At 48.3% G+C, this 22,111-nt stretch overlaps 1 protein-coding gene across 1 annotated transcript in view; it reads left to right on the top strand.

Moving 5' to 3' along the window:
* CACNA1C (calcium voltage-gated channel subunit alpha1 C) overlaps positions 1 to 22,111 on the top strand; it is a 669,515-nt gene that overhangs the window by 607,000 nt on the left and 40,404 nt on the right. Inside the window, exon 33 of the mRNA XM_054168007.1 lies at positions 19,103 to 19,135. Coding sequence (XP_054023982.1) covers positions 19,103 to 19,135 — 33 coding nt within the window. The remainder of the gene's footprint in view (positions 1 to 19,102; positions 19,136 to 22,111) is intronic.

The raw sequence follows: 22,111 nt of genomic DNA, 5'->3' as shown, positions 1-22,111 counted from the left end.
TACCCAGTTTGGGGGAAACACTTCCTTGTTGTGATTTCCACAAAGCTGCTTGTCAGACTCGGCTTCCAGCCTCATTGCAGGTGCATGGAATAATCAGGATGTATTTTAATGCACAGGAGGTTCACAGCATAAAAGGAAATTTGCCTTACTTGATAGATTTAACCACACACATGTTAGTTAAAGAAAACAGAAGAGAAATGAGATAATGAATCCAGGAGAGTTGTCCTAGTTCTGAGCCACGAGCTGCCCAGGCCAAGAGGACAGAAAGGAATCTTTTACCCCTTCCCAGGGAGTGAAATAGAAATGCTGCACCCTGGATTGGAAATGGAAATGGAAATGCTGTTTATAAATATATACAAAAGGTATCCAGGCAAAAAGAATACATCCACAAGTCAAGTCTTCCAGGCCAAAACCTTCCAGAGCCTTCCAGAAACCTCCACCCCATTCAGCCTCAGCAGCCCAAAAGTAGCCAAGCAGCTCCCTCACCACCACCACTAGAGCCAGACCTACTGCAGGCTTTCCCAGGCCCTGTGGTGTAGCTGGAAATTCCCTGCCAGCCAGGGCCAGGAGAAAGGCTCTCCCCCACAAACCATACAGATAACCACACACATGTCCTGAGACAAAGAGAAGAGAGAGAAAACTGATGCTGCAGATAATGTTCTAGGGGTGCAGGCATTGTGGGAATGAAACACAAGAGAGTAAACTTTCTGGGGTGGATCTGCTGGACTGTCTAGTCCTCCTGGAAAACTTCCTTGTGATTTATGATCTCCCAGTGCCTTGAACCCAGGACAAGAACACATTCTTAAAAGGTTGTGCCAAAAGCAGCACAACCAAAGTTAGATAGCCCTGAAGCCGTGACACTTGATGCACAAACCTGTGAGGAGTCTTTCTGAGTGATAATGCAGAGCTGTGGGGTACAGCATCTCCCTGGCTGCCCTGGGGAGTGGATCATGGTTTTAATCACACACCCAAACCTTTGGTGTGCTTTAAGGCTTCTAGAGGAGGAGTCCTGTTTTCATATTTGACTGTAAATTATTGTCACAATAGCAATAATAGCTAGCAGTAGGAACACAAAATACCCCAGGCCTTGTTCTGAGTTGGTTCACAGGCTCTCAGGCTCACAGGATATTAGGGGTTGGAAGGGACCTCTGGAGAGCTTCGAGTCCAACCCCTCCTTGCCAGAGCAGGACCACAGAATCCAGCACAGGTCACACAGGAACACAACCAGACAGGGATGGAAAGGCTCCAGAGGAGGAGACTCCACAACCTCTCTGGGCAGCCTGCACTGTGGCCCTCACAGTGAAGTTCCTCCTCATGTTGGGGTGGAACCTCCTGCGCTTACTGGATGGCCAGATCAGTGTGTGGCACTCACATCGCAGTGCCAAGAGCTGTTTAAAAGGCCTGCATCCAGATTTTTCTGCCCAGCATTCAATTTGTCTTGTCATTTTTTTTTCTGCCACATCACTCAAGAGAGCAAACACCACAATATTCTGGCACCAACATTTGTGACGTAGCACGGTTCCATTTCGTTTTCCTTAGGATTCGAGGATGCTTTCCCACAAAGCTACTTAAAAATGCTCAAAAGGGGAAAAAAAAAATCATTAAAATAAACATGAGAACTACCTCAAGCTGGTTCTATTTTCCATTAGCTTCCTAGCCAGGATAAATCATTCCTTTTGCCTAGCAAAAGTGTCTTTCAACTTTCCCTGAACTCTTGAGATTGTATCTCGATGGGAACCCATAGGAAAACCTCTGGTTCCCTAGAGAGTCTCTGAATGCTAATGAGTGCCAGCTCCCTGAGCACCATGAAATTAGATGGTCAAGAAATTGCTCAGGTGAGTTCAAACCCAGCTAGTTCTGCCACCTAAGGCAATTCCTCGTAGCAGTGGAAGATGTTTTCTGGCATTTAATTATCTTCTTTTTTCAGACCTGCTTTGCCAGGCGTGCCCAAGGAGTTCTCCACATGCAGCTTGCAGTGGCACAGGGTGCACAATCCTCTCCACTGGCCTCACTCAAGGTTTCTGTAAAAGCTTCTGTTCCTCAGCCAAATTACAACAGCTCTTAGCAGCAGTCCTCCAAGAGCTCCCTGTGTGCACCATCTCCTGCTATTATCCGTATTTCACACAATCACAGAGCTGTCAGGGTTGGAAGGGACCTCAAGGCTCAGCCAGTTCCAACCCCCCTGCCATGGCCAGGGACACCTCACACTACAGCAGGTTGCTCACAGCCACCTCCAGCCTGGCTGCAAACACCTCCAGGGATGAGGCTTCCACCACCTCCCTGGGCAACCTGTGCCAGGCTCTCACCACCCTCATGGGGAAGAACTTCTTCCTAACATCCAATCTGAATCTACCCACTTCTAGTTTTGTTTCCATTCCCCCAGTCCTATCCCTCCCTGACACCCTCAAAAGTCCCTCCCCAGCTTTCTTGTAGCCCCCAGCAGATCCTGGAAGGCCACAAGGAGGTCTCCTCAGAGCCTTCTCTTATTCTGTGCAGACCAACAGGAATTTTGGAAGATGCCATTAACTAAAGACCTCATTGTGGGGGGTTTTGTTGGTAGGCAAGAGAATGTGGCCTCCTAGAAAAATACAGATAAACTAATTTTACCCTATTTTAATACAGCCAATATCACAGGTTATTAGGGGCTGGAAGGGACCTCTGAAGGTCACCCAGGCCAACCCACTCTGCACTCAGCAGGGACATCCTCAAGTAGATCAGGTTGCCCAGAGCCCTGTCCAGCCTCACCTTGAATATCTCCAGGGATGGGGCCCCAACCACCTCCCTGGGCAATCTGTTCCAGTGCTCTGCTACCCTCCTGGTGCAGAACCTATTCCTAACATCCAATCCAAATCTGCTCTGCCTGAGTTTGAAGCCACTGCCCCTGGTCCAGTCCCTGCAGGCCTTTGCAAACAGTCTCTCTCTATCCTTCTTGTAGCCCCCTTCAGGTACTGGAAGGTTGCTCTTAGGTCTCCCTGGAGCCTTCTCTTCTGCACGCTGAACACCCCCAGCTCCCTCAGCACCCTGCTGTAGCTCCTGCCCTGCTCCCTCTCTCCTCATCTGTATCAGCCAGGCAAACAGAAGCAGCAGGTTTGGTTCTCACTGGACAACTGTTTTTCAAATGGTCATACTCTCACCTGCCCTCACTGCTCTGTTCTTGCTGGAGACTGTCTGGCACAGCATGCCAATGTCTTCTGCTTCATCTATCTTGCCAAACATCTGCTAAATGGGACTGGTTCCCTACAGTGTCCAGGTGACCTGTCTGTAGAGACTGGATTTCTGCTTCAGGTCAGATGACTGCTGGCAAGAACAGGGCTCTGGCTCCAGTTCCTGGTGAACCATTACAGACAGCCTAGCTGGGCACATCCCACCCTCAAAACCCACTGTCCATAGAATCACAGAATGGCAGGGACTGGGAGGGACCTCCAGAGACCATCCTGTCCAAACCCCCTGCTAAAGCAGCATCACTCAGAGTATTCTGCACAGGGATCCATCCAGGTGGGTTTGGAGAGCCTCCAGAGAAGGAGACTCCACAGCTTCTCTGGGCAGCCTGCTCCAGGGCTCTGGCACCCTCACAAGTAAAGAAATTTTTCCTGATGTTGAGGTGGAACTTCCTGTGTCCTGGTTTATACTCATTGCCCCTCACTGTGCCACAGGCCACCAATGAAAATGCATCCACCCACCCTTCACCTGAGTAAGATCCCCTCTCAGTCTTCTCCTGGATAAAGAGCCCCAGATCTCTCGGTCCTGACAGATGTTCCAGTCCCTTGATCATCCTTGTAGCCCTCCATTGGTCAGCCTCTCGTAGCTCCCTGTCTCTCTTGACCTGGGAAGCTCGATCTGCTAGACACAGTCTTTTTAATGCACCCCAGGATTCCATTGGCTATCTTGGCCACACATATTGCTGTCCCACAGATAACTTCTTGGCCAGCAGGACCTTCTCCATGGAGCTGTTTTCTGGCAGGTCAACCCCTAAGCTGTACCGGGGCATGGTGTTATTTATTCCTCCCCAGGTGCAGGACTCTGCATTTATCCTTTCTGAACCTCATTAGGTTCCCCTTTGGCCAGCTCCCCAGACTGTCCAGATCTCTCTGGATGGCAGCACAGCCTTCCAGTGCATCAGCCAGTCCTCCCAGCTAGCAAATTTGCTGAGGATAGACTCTGTCCCTTCATCCTGGTCACTGATGAAGCTACCAGACGCTCAGAGATGCCAGGCAGCAGCGCTGTCTGCTGAGCCTTGCCTGAGTTACTGGGAGAAAATCTGCTTCCCTCAAAGCCAGATCAAGTGACATCTTTCCCTAAGCTGAACAGGCAGGAAGGCAAAGATGCTTCAGCAGCAAAGAAACCCTTGGTAACAGAAAGGCACCGAACCCAGCTGACATGTAGAGCTAGGGATTTTGAGGCTCAGCTCTTTGCCCAGACTTGAACACGGTGAATCACACCCAGCGAGCATTACAGATCATCCAAACTATCCCTGCTGTTATTTTTCTCTTTTTAAGCAAACAATTCAGCAAATCAATAAGAATTTACGCTTGGAAAGAGAGGTAGAACCAAAAGAAAATGTTGCTCAGTAGCTTTGTGAGAGCTGGCTGCAGTCTCCATGTGACCAACTGCAACATGCTTTGAGACGGGCATTTCCAACCCCGGAATGGCTCACAGCCTTTACCTCATAGAATCACAGAACATGAGAGGTTGGAAGGGACTTCCAGAGATCAGCCAGCCCAACCCCCTGCCAAAAGCAGGATCCTCCAGGGCAGTCTGCACAGGAATGCATCCAGGGGGGTTTGGAAAGTCTCCAGAGAAGGAGACTCCACAACCCCTCTGGGCAGCCTGCTCCAGGGCTCTGGCACCCTCTCTGTGAAGAAGTTTCTCCTCGTGTTGAGCTGAAACCTTCTCTGTTCAATTTTCTATCCATTGGTCCTTGGCTTATTGCTGTGCACCACTGAGATGGGCTTGGCCCCCTCCACTTGCCCCCCACCCTTCAGATATTGATAGACATTGATCAGATCCCCTCTCAGCCTTCTCCAGACTAAACAGCCCCAGGGCCCTCAGTCTCTCTTCACAGGGCAGATGCTCAAGTCCCCTAATCATTCTCATGGCTCTCTGTTGGAGTCTCTCCAACAGGTCTCTGTCCCTCCTGAACTGGGGAGCCCAGAACTGGATGCAATATTCCAGATGTGGTCTCAGCAGGGCGGAGCAGAGGGGGAGAAGAACATCCCTGGATCTGCTGGACACACTTGTCTTGATGCACCCCAGGATCCCATTGGCTCTCTTGGCCAATATGAGTACACAGAAATCCCACAGGGTTCTGCAGGTTGTTCTCTTCTAGGAAATGTTCTCCACCAACATTCAGGAGCTGTCTAATTTACATGGCAATGAAAAGACAGAGCCTGGGAATGAAATACTAACTGCTACAGATTGGAAATCAAAACAGTCCCTAACAAACTCTCTCTGGGCTGCTGGTATCTCTGGTTATCCTCCCTTGAGCAGAGATTCATTACCCAGAAGGTTCAGGCGCTCCTAGTTCACCTCTATCTACTGCCTCTTGTGGCCCACCATCCTGTTGTGCTGGGATGGAGGCACATGGAGTTTTCTCCTGTTTCCAGTGGCAGGTGCAGTTTCTTTCATCACATTCATCATGGCTCGTTCATCTTCACCCTGACCCAGAGCCTTTGGGCTTGCCAAAGGAAGGATCCTGGCGACTCTGCATGCAGAGTCCTTGAATTGGTAGCCTGCCTGCCTTTCTGCCTGCACAAACCTGCTCATGATCTGAGCTCCATCTGTGCTGGTTAGTCCCCAGAAGAGTTGGCATGCTGAGGAATGGCTGTTCTGCTGCAGCCCACAGCCCTGCTTCTGACCTTAACCGGCGCAGTTCTCTATCAGTTATATAAAGGAGTTGCAAAGGTGCTGTTGATGCTTCCTGCTGGATTCACATGCTCCTGCAGGCCACACCACAGTAAACCCTTCATGCTGACCTCCCAGCAAACCTCTTCACAGATGAAGCCCTAGAAATTCTGAAGGTCTCCAGCCTCCTTTCTGTGCACTAGGTGGGGGAAGCTGCCCAGACAGACCCTGCTCACACCAACACGCAGAAGGCACCGAGTTTCAATCTGTTCTTCATGTGTCCTTCTTCATCACCCTTTTCCCACACCATGACATTTTCTCAGCTAACTAATAAGTAATTAATAAATAGCTGCAGAGGTGCTTGAATGCTCACTGGACTGAAGACAAGCACAACTATGAGGGAAGAAGGATGTGCTTCTGGGAGTTTGCTTAATCCCTCCAGGCAAGATGAAGCCAGGAGGTGTTACTCACTCTCTCCATGAGTAATGGAGTATTGCAAGGTGTGGAAGACAAGGAAAGCTCCTGCCTGCCTATGGCTTAGGAGACTCAGACTGGAGAAGAAGTCTGCTGCCGTCATCCTTTCCAAGATAGGCTGTGGGATGTTACAAGAAATGGAAGAATCAAATCCTTCTGCAGCACACAGCAGCATGTCTTTGAGAGAACCAAGAGTGCTCTGATTGCTCTGAAGCATCTCTTTCTGCTTTTCCATTTCAAGATCAAAACCAAGGGCATGCTCCTAGTTTATAAGAACCTTGTCAGCCAAGGAGGCCACCACTCTACTTGCAGCTTTCCAGAGCAGCTGTGCTTTCACAGCACTGCTACATGTAAGAAGTCAAGAGGACAGATTTATTTGGGTGTTTGGGATGGGAGAAGCTGGATGTGGAAAGAACTGTCATTTGGAAAGGCTCAAAGCCAGGTGCTGTACACCTGGAAAACCAGACCCACAGATTTCCCTTCCTCAGTCCCTTCCAGACAACAAAAAAAGGGAGAGAGACAGTGATCAGTGTAATCATAGAACAGTCAGGGTTGAAAGGGACCTCAAGGCTCATCCAGTTCCAACCTCCCTGCCATGGGCAGGGACTCCTCACACTACAGCAGGTTGCTCACAGCCACCTCCAGCCTGGCCTTCAAAACCTCCAGGGATGAGGCTTCCACCACCTCCCTGGGTAATCTGTGCCAGTCTCTCACCACCCTCATGGGGAAGAACTTCTTCCTAACATCCAATCTGAATCTCCCCATTCCTAGTTTTGTTCCATTCCCCCCAGTCCTGTCACTCCCTGACACCCTAAAGAGTCCCTCCCCAGCTTTCTTGTAGCCCCCTTCAGACACTGGAAGGCCACAATAAGGTCTCCTCATTGCCTTCTCTTCTCCAGACTGAATAGCCCAAACTCTCTCAGTTGGGGCTGTTCTCTCCATAGCAGAGCAGCTCCAGCCCTCTGCTCATCCTCATGGCACCTCCAGATCCTTCCTGTAATAGAGCCTCCAGAACTGGACACAGCTGCAGGTGGGATCTCACCAGTGCAGTCTTCTTCCTGAAGAGGTGGTGGAAAAGAAGCCTGCCCTTTCCAGCACAGTGATCAATGCACTGCTGGCTTTGGTGTTTTAAAGCCACATGAACTTTGTCATAGGAAAGGCTGTGAGGCACTTCAGACTGCTTATGACCAGCCATGAGGAATCCACTGTGGCAATGATGGCAGCAGAGCTGCATAAAGCTGGAGATCTGGGAACAAGAACATTTCACACTCGCTGTCTTTGTCTTGCTTAGTGGTCTGGTCTGTTCCCAGGGTGAGCCCTCTCAGTCTGACCTGGGATGGGACATTTCCTTTGGAAGCCCCTGCCCTGTGGCTCAAGAACTGGTCAAGGTCAAAGGCAAGGTGTATGAAAAAATTCTGCTCTGTCACACAGGGCTTCTGGCAGAGGTGTTCACATCAGCAAAACCTCTTCTCAGCTGACACCGAAATCAAAAATGTCTTCAAATCACTCCACCTGTAAAACAGAAGTTAAAAGCTGTTGCACACAAGTAGCCCTCCAGCACCTGTTTCCATGGCTCAGTTTGTCTGCAGAACCTTCCTATTCTGGGGCTCAGACAGATGATGACTTGGCAGTGGATATGTCATTTCCTAACACAATAACCAGTTTAGAATAGAATAGAATAGAATAGAATAGAATAGAATAGAATAGAATAGAATAGAATAGAATAGAATAGAATAGAATTAACCAGGTAGGAAGAGACCTTTGAGATCATCAAGTCCAACCTATCACCCAGCACCATCTAATCAACTAAACCATGGCACCAAGGGCCTCCTCCAGTCTTTTCCTAAACACCTCCAGGGATGGGGACTCCCCCACCTCCCTGGGCAGCACATCCCAAGGGCCAGTTCCTCTTTCTGGGAAGAATTTCTTCCTAACCTCCAGCCTAAACCTCCCCTGGCACAGCTTGAGACTGTGTCTTCTTGTTCTGGTGCTGGGTGCCTAGGAGAAGAGACCAACCCCCACCTGGCTACAACCTCCCTTCAGGGAGTTGTAGAGAGCAATGAGGTCTCTCCTGAGCCTCCTCTTCTCCAGGCTAAGCAACCCCAGCTCCTTCAGCCTCTCCTCACAGGGCTGTGCTCCAGACCCCTCCCCAGCTTTGTTGCCCTTCTCTGGATACCTTCCAGCATCTCAACATCTTTCCTAACCTGAGGAGCCCAGAACTGGCCACAGGACTCAAGGTGTGGCCTAACCAGTGCTGAGCACAGGGCAGAATGACTTCCCCGCTCCTGCTGGCCAAACTGTTCCTGATGCAGGCCAGGATGGTGGTGGTGGTTTTGCTTCCTACCCCACAAAACACAAATAACAACACCCAGGCAAGCTAAACTTGCCTCTGTGAGTCAGCCCAGCACTTGTACCCAAAGCTGAGCACTACAGCTCTGACAGCATCTCCTAGCTACTTGTTTCTCAGGAGCACCCCCAGGCTCCATTACCGTAAGACCTGAACTCATCATTTAGCCAGAGCCAAGGAGAAGGATCATTAAAACAGCCTGAAAATTAAGACTAATTTGCATGGATACACTTCACCAGCTGTCCTGGCAGTCACAGGGGCAAGGGGGGGAAATAGGAAATAAATTGAAAGAAAAGAAAATGAAATGAAAGAAAGTTGAATTAAATTAAATAAATTGAAATGAAATGAAATTAAATGAAAGTAATAAAATAGAAAATAAAATAGAAAATAAAATAGAAAATAAAATAAAATAAATAACATAAAATAGAAAATCAAATAAATAAAATAAAATAAAATAAAATAGAAAACCAAATAAAATAGAAAATCAAATAAAATAGAAAATCAAATAAATAAAATAGAAAAACAAATAAAATAGAAAATAAAATTAATAAAGTGAAATAGAAAATAAAATAAAATAAATACAATACAAAAATAAATAAAATAAAATGAAATAGAAAAAATAAATAAAATAAAATAGAAAATTAAATAAATAAAATGAAAAATAAAATAAAATCAAATAAAATAGAAAATCAAATAAAATAGAAAATTAAATAAATAAAATGAAATAGAAAATCAAATAAATGCAATACAAAAATAAATAAAATGAAATAGAAAATCAAATAAATAAAATGAAATAGAAAATGAAAATAAATACAATACAAAAATAAATAAAATTAAATGAAATAGAAAATCAAATAAATAAAATAGAAAATCAAATAAATAAAATGAAATAGAAAATCAAATAAAATGAAATAGAAAATGAAAATAAATGCAATACAAAAATAAATAAAATGAAATAGAAAATCAAATAAATAAAATGAAATAGAAAATAAAAATAAATGCAATACAAAAATAAATAAAATGAAATAGAAAATCAAATAAATAAAATAAAATAGAAAATCAAATAAATAAAATGAAATAGAAAATCAAAATAAATGCAATACAAAAATAAATGAAATAGAAAATCAAATAAATAAAATGAAATAGAAAATCAAATAAATAAAATAAAATAGAAAATCAAATAAATAAAGTTAAATAGAAAATAAAATTGAATAAATGCAATACAAATATAAATAAAATTAAATAGAACATCAAATAACTAAAATGAAATAAACCAGAAAATAAATAAAATACACTAGAAAATAAAATAAAATGAGTAAAATAAACCAGAAAATAGCTAAAATAAAATCAAGTAAAATAGAAGATCAAACCAAATGAATACAATGCAAAAATAAATCAAATCGATGATGTACAATACAACAGAATAAAGCACAATGAAGGAGAGCGTTGGGCTGTGTGCAGAGTGACTCTCCCATGAACTGCCCCATAACTGTCAGCCCAGGCTAATCTGCATAACCAAATTAAAGCCATTGCCTTGCCTTGTATTTACCTGAAGCACTTGGCAGCAGGAGATCACTGTCTGACAGTTTCATGGCTATCTGTGAAATTAATCAATAAGCTCTTCCAATTGCTCTGACTTGCAGAGCTGAAGACAATTACAAAAGCCAGCTCTCGAGGTTCCAAATCATAGAATACAGAGGAAAGGAAGGGGGGGAGGGGTTTGGGGAATGGTAGCTGCAGGACTCGTTTGCTTTAAAAGTTACCTTGACCTTCTCAACTGTGTTTAAGATAGACTTTTGCTAATGTCTCCCCTGAGATCTGAGACCACAGAATCACAGAGTCATAGAACAGTCTCAGTTGGAAGGGACCTCCACACCTCATCCAGCCCAACCCTCCCTGCACTCAGCAGGGACATCCCCAACTACATCAGGTTGCCCAGAGCCCTGTCCAGCCTCACCTTGAATATCTCCAGGGATGGGGCCCCAACCACCTCCCTGGGCAACCTGTGCCAGTGTTCCACCACCCTCATGGTGCAGAACCTGTTCCTAACATCCAATCCAAATCTGCTCTGCTCTGGTTTGAAGCCACTGGCCCTGGTCCTGTCCCTGCAGGCCTTTGCCAACAGTCTCTCTCCATCCTTCTTGTGGCCCCCTTCAGGTACTGGAAGGCTGCTATTAGGTCTCTCCTCCAGGCTGAACACCTCCGGCTCCCTCAGCCTGTCCTTGTAGTAGAGCTGCTCCAAACCCCTGATCATTCTCATGGTCCTCCTCTGGACCCTCCCCATCAGGTCCTTCTTGCATTGAGGGCTCCTGGACCATGTAGAATCTATGTGAAGTATAAATGTATATATATTGCATTTGCATGAGTTGCTACTTGATGTCTGTCAGCCCCCATGAGTTAATGCAGGTAGATGTATAGAATAGAACACCACAAGAACCCCTTGGTTAGAGACCAGGAGATCTGTCCCTCTGCCCTCTCACCCCCTGTCCAAAAGGGAGAAAGGAGCAGAGGAAAAAGTAGTTGTTAGACTTCACCAAAACAATGCAGCCAAGGTCAAGCAGAAGCAGATTTGTCTCCCTTCAGAGCACGAAGGGAGCAGAGAAGAGAAGCCCCCAGAATGCTTTGGTACAAGCAGCCTTACAGCAGATCTCTCTCCAATGAAACTGTTTGGCATTGTCTTTGGGTTTCCTTTTCACAGCCAGCAGTGGTTTATTTACATTCTTCTACTTCCCTGCTTGAAATCTATCTCACAGCTGTGAAGGCACAGCCTAAGCCCCCCACACTGTGGCACTGACACCTTCCCAACCTCTTTTTCTTCCGAGCTCTGTGCAATCATCGTCCTTTCTGAAGTGCATGTCCTTGCAGATCCCACCCCTGCATGCCCCACCTGGGAAAGAGCTCTGGAATGGTAGTGCTGTTGCCTTGCCATTGCCCTCTTTGTGCCCTCTACATCCAGTCAAGATGAAGTGGCCAAGCAGCTGAAACAGACCTTCAGTTCTTTCTCACTCCCTATCGCAACAAAAGTCACTGTTGCTTGTCTAATATCCCTTAATGAAATTGCTTTTAACTCCCCTCAACATCTTATCTGTATTCATACTATGAGCTCATTTCCCCAGAGTGCCTCTTTCCACTCTGTTTTGTGTCCTGGAGGGTCATAGATTCAGTGTCACTAAAGCAGACAGACCTCTTGGAGGATCTTGAATTTGAGCTAGAGAAGACCATGTGGGTCTGGAACTGCTAAGGAGCTACAACACACCACAGCCTGCTCAGCCGGACTCTACAGTGTGGATTCTCAGAAGCATCCTTCTTGCAATAAGGTGGGGGGGGAAATGCAAGAAGTGAAGATCTATCTCCTCCTTTCCTCATGGGAGAAAGCTAAGAGAGCAGTGGATGGGTTTCCAAGAGATGTGGCATCTTCATGGGTAACTTTGCATTCTTTTAATGTCAACAGCAATCAAGGAAACATCTCAGCAGCCACCCATCAGCAACCAGCAACTGCAAGTGATCTCCTAAGAGCTTCATCCACAAGCTTGATTTTCCTTGGTGGGGAAATGCCATTGTAGATTGTTTGTCACAGCAGGCAACATAAGCATCTGACCATTTATTGTCTTAAGAAATGTGAAGATACTCTGTCACATCCTGCTGCCAAAGTCTCAAATACAAGTTTCCTCTCACCTCTTCAAACCTAGGGCCTCCAGGGACAATTAGAAGGCTGCCATTGCACCACTCCATTGACTGAGGCAACCATAACAAAGCAACACCAACACTGCCTATGTGGCTGCTGGAATGTTCCCCAGATCAAGCCAGGCCAAAGTTCTCCACCACAAGAAAAAGTTGGACTATGTCTTGCAAATGGTGAGGGGATAGAAAGCAGCCCTGTGGAAAAGGACTTGGGGGTGCTGATGGATGAGAAGCTGGACAGGAGCAGGCAGTGTGAGCTTGCAGCACAGGACAATGGCAGCCTGGGCCAGCCTGGGCTGCATCCAAAGCAGCATTGCCAGCAGAGCCAGAGAAGGGATTCTGCCACTTTGCGCTGGTGAGACCTCACCTGGACTACTGCATCCAGCTCTGGAGCCCTCAATACAGGAAGGACATGGACCTGATGGAGCAGATCCAGAGGAGGGTCACAAAAATGATCATCAGGGGGATGCAGCAGCTCTGCTACCAAGACAGGCTGTGGGAGCTAGGGTGTTCAGCCTGGAGAAGAGGAAGCTCTGAGGAGACCTAATAGCAACCTTCCAGTACCTTAAGAGGGCTACAAGAAGGATGGAGAGACACTGTGGACAAAGGCCTGCAGGGACAGAACCAGGGGCAATGGCTTCAAACTAGAGCAGAGCAGACTGAGATTGGATGTGAGGAACAAGTTCTGCACCATGAGGGTGGTGGAAAACTGGAACAGATTTCTCAGGGTGGTGGTAGAGGCCCCATCCCTGGAGATATTCAAGGTGAGGCTGGACAGGGCTCTGGGCAACCTGATGTAGTGGAGGATGTTCCTGCTGAGTGCAGAGGGGTTGGACTGGATGAGCTTTGGAGGTCCCTTCCAACCCAGCTCATTGTGTGACTGTGAGATTCCTCCTGATTCCACCTTGTTAGAAAGTAAAGGAAAAGCAACAACGAAAGCTATCAGCAAGGAAATTCTGCTCCTCAAACACGGGGGGAAAGTCCATTTGGCCTTCCTAGCAAAGACTGAATACCCTGCAGGAGCTGAACCCATCATCTTCAGCATGTCCTTTGATGTAAAATAATTTACAACCATCAGCAGTGAGGGCAATGGGAATGTCAGCTGCCCACAGCTGTAGTGGCAGTCAGGCTGCTACAAGTGAGACATCCTGACCCAGTAAGTCAGGGAGCCTCCCTTCATTACATACATTCCATACACACCTAATGGAGCTCCTTTCAGGCATTTGTAGGTGCTCCTTCTCTGGATAGCTGTCAGCAACCACCTAAAAACCTCAGGGAACTCAAACCTCTCCACGTGGTCCTCTTTCTGCAGTACTCCACAGGGAGGAGGTGAGATTGATATCTCCCCTCAGGGTCTTTCTACTGCAGCTTTCATTTGAATCTCTTCATTAACACACCTCACTGGTTTCTTCCAAATCTACCCAGAAGATATTCTAAGCCATGGGTATTTCAGGGGCCTTTAATACTAAACACAATACTTTTTGCTTCTGTCTTTACAGCTTTGCAGAGACAAGTAGAATCACAGAAGTGTCAGGGTGGAAGGGACCTCAAGGCTCAGCCACTTCCAACCCCCCTGCCATGGCCAGGGACACCTCACACTACAGCAGGTTGCCCAGAGCCACATCCAGCCTGGCCTTAAAAACCTCTGGGGATGAGGCTTCCACCACCTCCCTGGGCAACCTGTGCCAGGCTCTCACCACTTTTTCAGTCACCCCTTTTCCGAATTTTAGAGTGGAAGACATTAGAGTATAAACATCCCATCATAGCAGCTCCTGTGCTGGGGGTGCTGGTGGGTCAGAAGCTCAACAGGAGCCAGCAGTGAGCACTTGCAGCCCAGAGAGCCAAGCAGAGCCTGGGATGCAGCAAGAGAAGTGTGGCCAGCAGGGCCAGGGAGGGGATTTTCTCCCTCTACTCCACTCTGGTGAGACCACAGCTGGAGTAGTGTGTCCAGTACTGGAGCCTCTATTACAGGAGGATGAGCAGAGGGCTGGAGCTCCTCTCCTGTGAGGACAGACTGAGGGAGTTGGGGTTGTTTGGTCTGGAGAAGAGAAGGCTCTGAGGAGACCTCCTTGTGCCTTCCAGTTTCTGAAGGGGCTACAAGAAAGCTGGGGAGGGACTTCTTAGGGTGTCAGGGAGGGATAGGACTGGGGGGAATGGGGAAAAAAAACTAGGAATGGGTAGATTCAGATTGGATGTGAGGAAGAAGTTGTTCCCCATGAGGGTGGTGAGAGACTGGCACAGGTTGCCCAGGGAGGTGGTGGAAGCCTCATCCCTGGAGATGTTTAAGGCCAGGCTGGATGTGGCTGTGAGCAACCTGCTGTAGTGTGAGGTGTCCCTGCCCATGGCAGGAGGTTGGAGCTGGCTGACCCTTGAGGTCCCTTCCAACCCTGACAATTCTGTGATTCTGAGCTGTGCCTTTGACTCTGGTGCCTCTGCAGGGGCCTTAAGGAAGCAGCTCAAGCAATGTGCCAGTTTAAAATGTTGGTGCTCTGGTCCACGTTGAATGTAGTGAAAATAAGACATATGCAGGCAACACTCTTCTGAGGGGGGGTTCAGACATCCTTCAGGATCCCTCAGGCTTTGTCCTGCTGAATCTATACTTTGGCTTCTAGAACCTGCTTTTCTCTCTCTTGACCTCTTCTGCTCCTTGACATCTCTGCAAGCTTTTTTGAATAATAAAGCACTCACTGAGTGTCTTTACACAGCTGCATCCTGCCTCTGGTAGTGCTCTTCCCACTCCTAGCCTGCATGTTCCATTCTGCATCACTTCTCATACGGCCCTGGGCTTGTTTGTGATCTATACTTCCAAGTGGCCTTTCTTTAGGATGGAAATTGCACCAAGCAGAACATCTCTTGACTGACCTCACTCTCACTGTTGCACTTTCTCACTCAGTTCCCTGCCTGCCACTTGCACCCCAAATGACAAGAGCAGGGTAGACTACTTGAAGATCTTCTGCAGGGTAGACTACAGGCAGGAGAAGAGATGGCTGCAAGTCAAATGGAGTATAGCCAAGGCCACTTTCTCTTCAGTGGTGCAGCTTCTCCAAAAGCTTTTTCAGAGACATTAAACAGATGAAGATTTGCTTTGAGATGTGCAGAAGAATCCTGTCTGCTTCTGATGGGCACCAGACACTGGCCTTAATTCCAAGTATCTATCACCATGCCTCCATCCCTGTGGGCTGAAGTGAGCACTGCATTCTCAGGTGCTGAGTGCCTGTCTTTGCCCTAAAACTGGCATATCCACACCACTTGCAAGGTTGAAGATGGGCTCTCCCAGCTTTGGAGCTAAGAGCCCAGGCAATGCATTCTCAGATGCCTGTGCTCAGATTCATTTGGTGACTTTTTGTCACAGGTGGGAAATGGTAGAGTTTGGTTCTTTGTCTGGAACTTCTGTATATGTGAGGCAATTTATCCAGCAAGCCACAGCTGGGGGCAAATTTCCCCCTCCCATACTCAGGCACAAAATATATAAGGTGTGGCTAAGCATATCAGGAAGCTCAGCACACAGTGACACACTGCATACAGATACCACCTGCCAGCGTTCAGGGAAGCCTTCCCATGCCGATTGGAGCCTCTCCTGCAGGGAGTGAGATCAGTTGCTGCATATTTGACCCCATCTTAAAGCTCATCCTGGTTAGCTCAGGGAATAAGAAAGGAGGAAGTCTACTTCACTTTCTTAGCAGTGCCAAAGGTACTCAGAACCTTTGGGTTTTAGAGTTGTCGGTGTGATGCCATCTCCTGGCTTGAGCATCCTGCATCAGCAGTGCCTTACACAATCTAGCCATGTATAGAGAGTTTTGTTTGCTTGGTTTGCTCTCTGCCATTACTGTTACCTTACACTTCATGATGAAATACTGACAGTATCAAAAATTACAGTGAAGGTCTCATATTCCACAGTCATTTACAAGCCTTCCTCAGCCAGTCAGTCATAGGTGCACCAACACTGCCAGCCATGAGGGATGGAGAATCCTCAAACGTGGACAAATGCAGAGTCCTGCATCTGGGGAGGAATGATAAACTGCACCAGTACAGGCTGGGAGGTGATCTGCTGGAGAGCAGCCCTGTGGAGAAGTTATCCATGGGACATCAATGTGCCCTTGTGGCCAAGAAGGCAAATAGGATCCTGGGGTGTATTAAGAAGAGTGTGGCCAGCAGATCCAGGGAGGTTCTCCTCCTCCTCTACTCTGTCCTGGTGAGGCCGCACCTGGAGTATTGCATCCAGTTCTGGGCTCCCCAGTTAAGAGGGACAGGGATTTGCTGGAGAGGATACAAGGATGATTAGGGGACTGGAGCACTGCCTAGTGAGGTTTGGTCTGGAAAAGAGAAGGCTGAGAGGGGATTTAATCAATATTTATCAATATCTGAGGGCTGGGGGTCAGGAGGGAGGGGACAGGCTCTGCTCACTTGCTCCCTGGGATAGGACAAGGAGCAGTGGATGTAAGCTGCAGCACAGGAGGATCCACCTCAACACAAGGGGGAACTTCTGTACTGTAAGGGTCACAGCAGCCTGTTCCAGTGCTCTGTGACCCTTACAGTCTCCTTCTCTGGAGGCTGTCAAGGCCATCTGGATGTGTTCCTCTGTGACCTGAGCTAGATTGTATGGCCCTGCTCTGGCAGGGGGCTTGGACTCAATGATCTCTTTGGGTCCCTTCCACCCCCTGACATCCTGTGAGCCTGTGAAATATGCTGCACTTTTGCTGAATTTGCTGAACTTCAGTTAGCTGGAAGGAGCTTTATACCTTCTAGCAGGAAAGCAGCATGTAGCAGGGTAAGGCTCTTTCTAGTGTTAGAAGAAATTATTTGTGCAACTAGAAGAAAGGAAAAGAGATGGGACAGAGAAGCTTCTGGCTGGAAAGGAGAGGTTTGCCTGGTAACACAGAATCATAATCCCTGCCTGCTCTGTAAGACTTGTCTCTTGGATTGGTATTCAAGATAACTTTTATGTGGTTTGAAAAGGAAATGTGGTGGGTTGAAATTCCCCCCTCTCCTCCCCCCATTAACTTTGCCAGACCATCCCAGTTGGAAGCAAATGAAGCTGTATTTACAGGCAAAACCTACAATCCACGATGGAATGCAAGGAACATGTACAAAATACCCAGGAGTTACAATATTTACAGGGATTTGCAATTAATGAACAGCACAAGGACCCCTCCCCGGTCAAAGACTAGGGGAAGGTAGTAGCTTCTCCTTCTCTGCCCTCCCTTTCTCCCCTGTACAAAAGGGAGAAGAAACAGGAGCAGAGAAGGTAATGCCAAAACAATGCAGCCAAGGTCAAGCAGAAGCAGGTCAGCACCTCTCCCAGAGCAAAGAAGCAAGAAGAGAAGAGAGATTGTTTTGGTACCACCCTTAGCTCTTTAGAATTCCCTTTAGACTTGTCTTTGTTTTCCTTTTTACACCCAGTAGTGATTTGTTTACATTTTTACTGCTTTCTGTTCAAGAACTGTGACACATTTTCAAAGGCATAGACTAAAACTGCCACAGGAAACACAAGAGCAACACAAACATGTGAAAGTGGAGGATAAAGGCAAGGGAGACTGACACTACCCACCCAATGAGTTCACTCAAAAGCTTATTATCTGCTCAGGCGTACCTCAGGGTTTAGGTGGCTCTTGTCTGCCTGTGTCACCCAGTAGATTGTGCACCCAGCCTGCAGGTTTTATTTAGGCAATGCAAGGCCAGTTTGGTCACTGCAGTGTGCTTGGAAAGCAGGAGCACACTGTAGGACTCCTCCATTTCACTACAGGTGAATTCTGCCCTGGGCAGAAGCAACAGAGCAGTTTGATCCTTGCTGATGTAGTCACAGGAAGTGATGAGATGTAGGTTTGTCATGCAGTAGAGGTTAGGCCTGAAGGGTTGTGATACTGCTGAGCTGAAGGGCTCTTGATGAAGCTGGGGTTTATTTGATGTCCAGTTGTGCTTCTTCCACCTAAGGCTGCTTGCAGCCTGGGGCCTTTTCTTTCTTTTTTAGAATTGATCTCAGCGTTGAAAGTGGCCCCAGAAGTTAATCAAGGAATGTCAGGCAGAGTGTTTGCAGCAGCTAGACCCTCCCAGGCATGACCAGGGCCCAGCTTAGCTCACCTTGGCATCCAAGGAAACACACATGTGGTCCCTGGGCATTTGCTGGGAGGTGGGTGAAGGTGCAGTAAGCTAACCAGCGTTACCAACCCGCTTCCCACAGCCGCCATCGGGTGCTGCAGGCTTGTCAAGAGCTAATTAGACTGTCCCATCCCATCCCATTGTCTTAGTAACAACAATGTTATCACCCAGCAGTGTGTGTAAGGGAATGGAGATCTGTAAATGGAAGTGTTTAGCCGCAGGATGTGATGGGTTTACAAATCAGACTGATGCACTAGAAGCTGGCTGGTCCCTGTGCAGACATGGCCTGGGTCTCAGCTGCAGAGCTAAATCAGCCGCTGCATTGAACTCAACAACAGTGATACAACCTCTCAATCACCACAGCACCTCCCCTGCCTGGCTGCCAGGGTGTCTAGCACTCAGGAGATCCTGGGTGCAGCTCACACGTGGCGGTAGTGGGACACGACTTGGATCAAATTCGGTGGGGGTTGCACCCGCTCCTGCCACAGCCAGCTTTGATGCTGGGTGTCCTAGGGAATAAGCCCAGCCTCTTGTGCATTTCTTTCCAACTCCCTTTTGCCCTCTTCTGCCATTTTGTTGCTCCTGTGTTAGCCAAGACCTAGTTTACTAGGGCTCTTGATTGGAGACTTATTACAGCTTATTTCTGTCTGCCTTTCTTTAAAGCCAGCTGAACATACCCAATGCTCTTCCTCTATGGTAAGACCGAAAATACAGCCCACCCTCCCAGCTTCTGTGACACTCTTTCTAACACACTCCTTTATTCTCTTCCCTGTGATCACGAGTTCTCTCTTCAAGCCCAGCCTAGTTCTTTGTGCATGAAGCTGCCATGTCGTGTATTGGTGTGAGTCTGGTGTTCACATGAGCTGTGAATATGCTGCACATGTGTATTTCTCGTGCATCCTGAGCTTTCCTTTGGTCAAGTTAACTGTCCTTCTGCCTTCTAATGAATCACCAAGAGAGAACCAGACCCGGGAAGATTTCTTGTTAGCAGCAAACTCGATGTCCCTATCAGCGTGGCGCGGAGTAAGTTTGCCACGCGAATTCACGTCCAAGCCTCCAGACTAGACTAAAGGATTTGGACTCTGAAGCTCCTCTTCACTGAGGGGTTTCACTCTAACATTTGAGGTTGTGCTTTGCACCAAAAGAGTAAGTCATGCAATGATGCACACAAACTCTGCTGCCTTGGTGTAGGAGGCAGTCCTCACACCACCCCAGCAGAGCTGCAGTAACTCCAGGCTCTCGACTGCCACTTGGCAGAACCTCCCTCCTCTGGCAAGGATGTGCCTGCAAACATCTGGATGGAGCCAGGAGAAAGCAAGCAGGGCGACTCAATAACAGCAGGGCTACTCAATCACCCACTGTTCTGTGGCCACCTAGCCTTCAAAATGACCACCTCCTGAGGCATCACTCTGTTTTTAGCTCAGTGGTTTGATGCCAGTAAGTTGCAGATTGGCTTCAGGGAAGAACTTGTTCTATTTTATCCCCTGCTTAGACTTTGCCTATTCCCGGATCTTAAGAGAACAGGGATAATTTTTTTTCTTCCTACAGTAGCTGCCTCCTCTCAGCAAGGAAAGATAGAGGAGAGCCAAAACCTCGCTCCAGACCTGTGTCCCAGTTTACTGCCACCCAAAGGGCCGAGCCAACAAGAGCAGTGGCCGGTAGTCTAAGGGAAGACTTGGTTATTCAGGGGTTCTTGGTCACAAGCACAGCAGTACTGCTCTCCACACAGGTTTTCAGCTTGAGCCCCAGCTCTCTTTAGGTGGGATTGGGTATTGGAGTTTATCTTCTTAGAGAAAGCAGAAGGGAGGTCACAGGACTTCAGAAAGACTGGGAGAGGGATGTGACCTTCCAGTTAGGCCTCTGTGACTGTAGTGCTGAGAATATTGAGTGCCATGCTCTTTGATTTCCCAGAGGCCACACTCCCTCCTTCACCTCAGAGAAATTCCTTCCAAGTCACTGAAGTCCCCAGCCTGTTTTCCAGGTCAGAAGAAGAGAAGGATGTGAGGTGCAGGGAGCCCTCAGGCTTTTCCTTGATACAGTCTGTTCCTTTAATCCTTTTCACCTGGCTGCTGTACAGGCAGTGAGAGTCAGCCTGTGCTGCAGACTGGAGGAAGGTACCCAAAATACTCATCGGTGATTGCCCACAGACAGACAAAGTGCAGCTGGGGTGCAGCCCTGCAGTGCAGCGCACGGCACTGCACCTCCCGTGCCAGTGAGATTCACACACACTAGCCAACAGCTGTGGCCCCTGTGGCTTGCACAGCAGGACGTGGGGCACAGACCCAGCACCAAGCTGCTCTGCCTGGATTGGAAACAGAGCAGAGGCAGCACACAGGTACACATCCTCACCCGCACGTTCAGCCCCAGAAACGCATGCCCAGGCCTTTCCCGTGCCGGGGCTTGGATCAGCAGCAGCAGGCAGGCAAGCAGCTGCTGGTCTCGCTGCCTGGTGGCAGGAAATCCAAAGGGTCTGTTCTCTCTTGGTTTACACAGTGGTGAGTAGTTAACAGCGGGGGTGATCTGCACTGTTTCTTCCTTCTAAATGTTGCTCTTCCAATGGCATTTAGACTCCAACTGCGGTCCTTGCAGCCTGGGTGGGACAGGGAGGCTTTCTGTGACCTGGGTTGCTCCAGGGCAGGTCAAAAGGCAGGGTGACAGAGTTATCTCCCCCTGTGACAGGAGGTCACATTCCCACAGCGCTGATGGTGGAAACCACCAGCTCTGCAGGCTTTGCACAGCGTTTTAGGGAGTTAACCAGCTGGGTAAGGCGGCACTTTCTGCCCCTTGCCTCCCCTCCAGTGGGTCCTCCACTGAGGCCCAGGTGAGCCTGCCCTCAGAGGGATGCTGCCTTCGCATGTGTGAAGGCTGAGGAACGTCAGAACTGGTTACAGGCCCAGGGGGGAAATGCTTAGGGACAAAGCAGATGCTGGGGGGAAGGAAAAAAAAAAAGAAAAGAAAAGAAGGGAAAAAAAGAGAGAAGAAAAAAAAGGAAAAATAACCCCACAAGAGCCCAGAAAGAAAGACTATTTTAAAATGCTGCAGGCTCCAGCAGTAGCACTGAAGCCAAAGTGAAATGCTTGCTGCAAACCAAAAGTCAGCGCTCAGGCTGTGGGAAATACAAAGGGGTCATGAGAAATGTGAAAGGCCTGAAGGGAGAGCAGCAGGAGTGAGGGGACCGTGGCCCTGTCCCCATGGCCACAGCAGCACAGGGACATGGAGGCTGCCAGCAGTGCCAGTGACGCCAGCAGCTCTGCAGGGACCATGCCCCCAGGGGGTCCTGCACCCCAGAGCAGACCTGGGGCCTGCCGCTGTTTCCCGGCAGAGCGAGCGGCACGTGGTGGATGCCAGACGCACCAGAGCTGCCTGGCTGAGGCTCTCACTGATGTGAGGCTTCCAAGAGAGGCCAGGAGAGAAGGAGTCTTTATCCTCAAGTAAAATGGCGCAGGAGAACTGCCCTTCTCCACCATGAGGAGGAGGTGTAATGCAAGGAGTTTGTAGCATACCATAGCCCTCATCCCCAGAAGTTCAGGCAGCCTGAAGGGAGAGGCTGATGGCCTCAAGGGCCCCCAGGCCATGGGAGAGAGGGTAGGCTTGGCTGGCCTCAGCCCGTCCCCGGGCTGCCAGGGCAGCGCAAGCCCAGGGAGCGGTCTCAGGACAAGGAACAGTGCAGTG

Source organism: Dryobates pubescens, chromosome 15 (genome assembly GCF_014839835.1).
Source record: "Dryobates pubescens isolate bDryPub1 chromosome 15, bDryPub1.pri, whole genome shotgun sequence".
NCBI classification, from domain to species: Eukaryota; Metazoa; Chordata; class Aves; order Piciformes; family Picidae; genus Dryobates; species Dryobates pubescens.
This window is presented reverse-complemented; position numbering and strand designations above follow the sequence as displayed.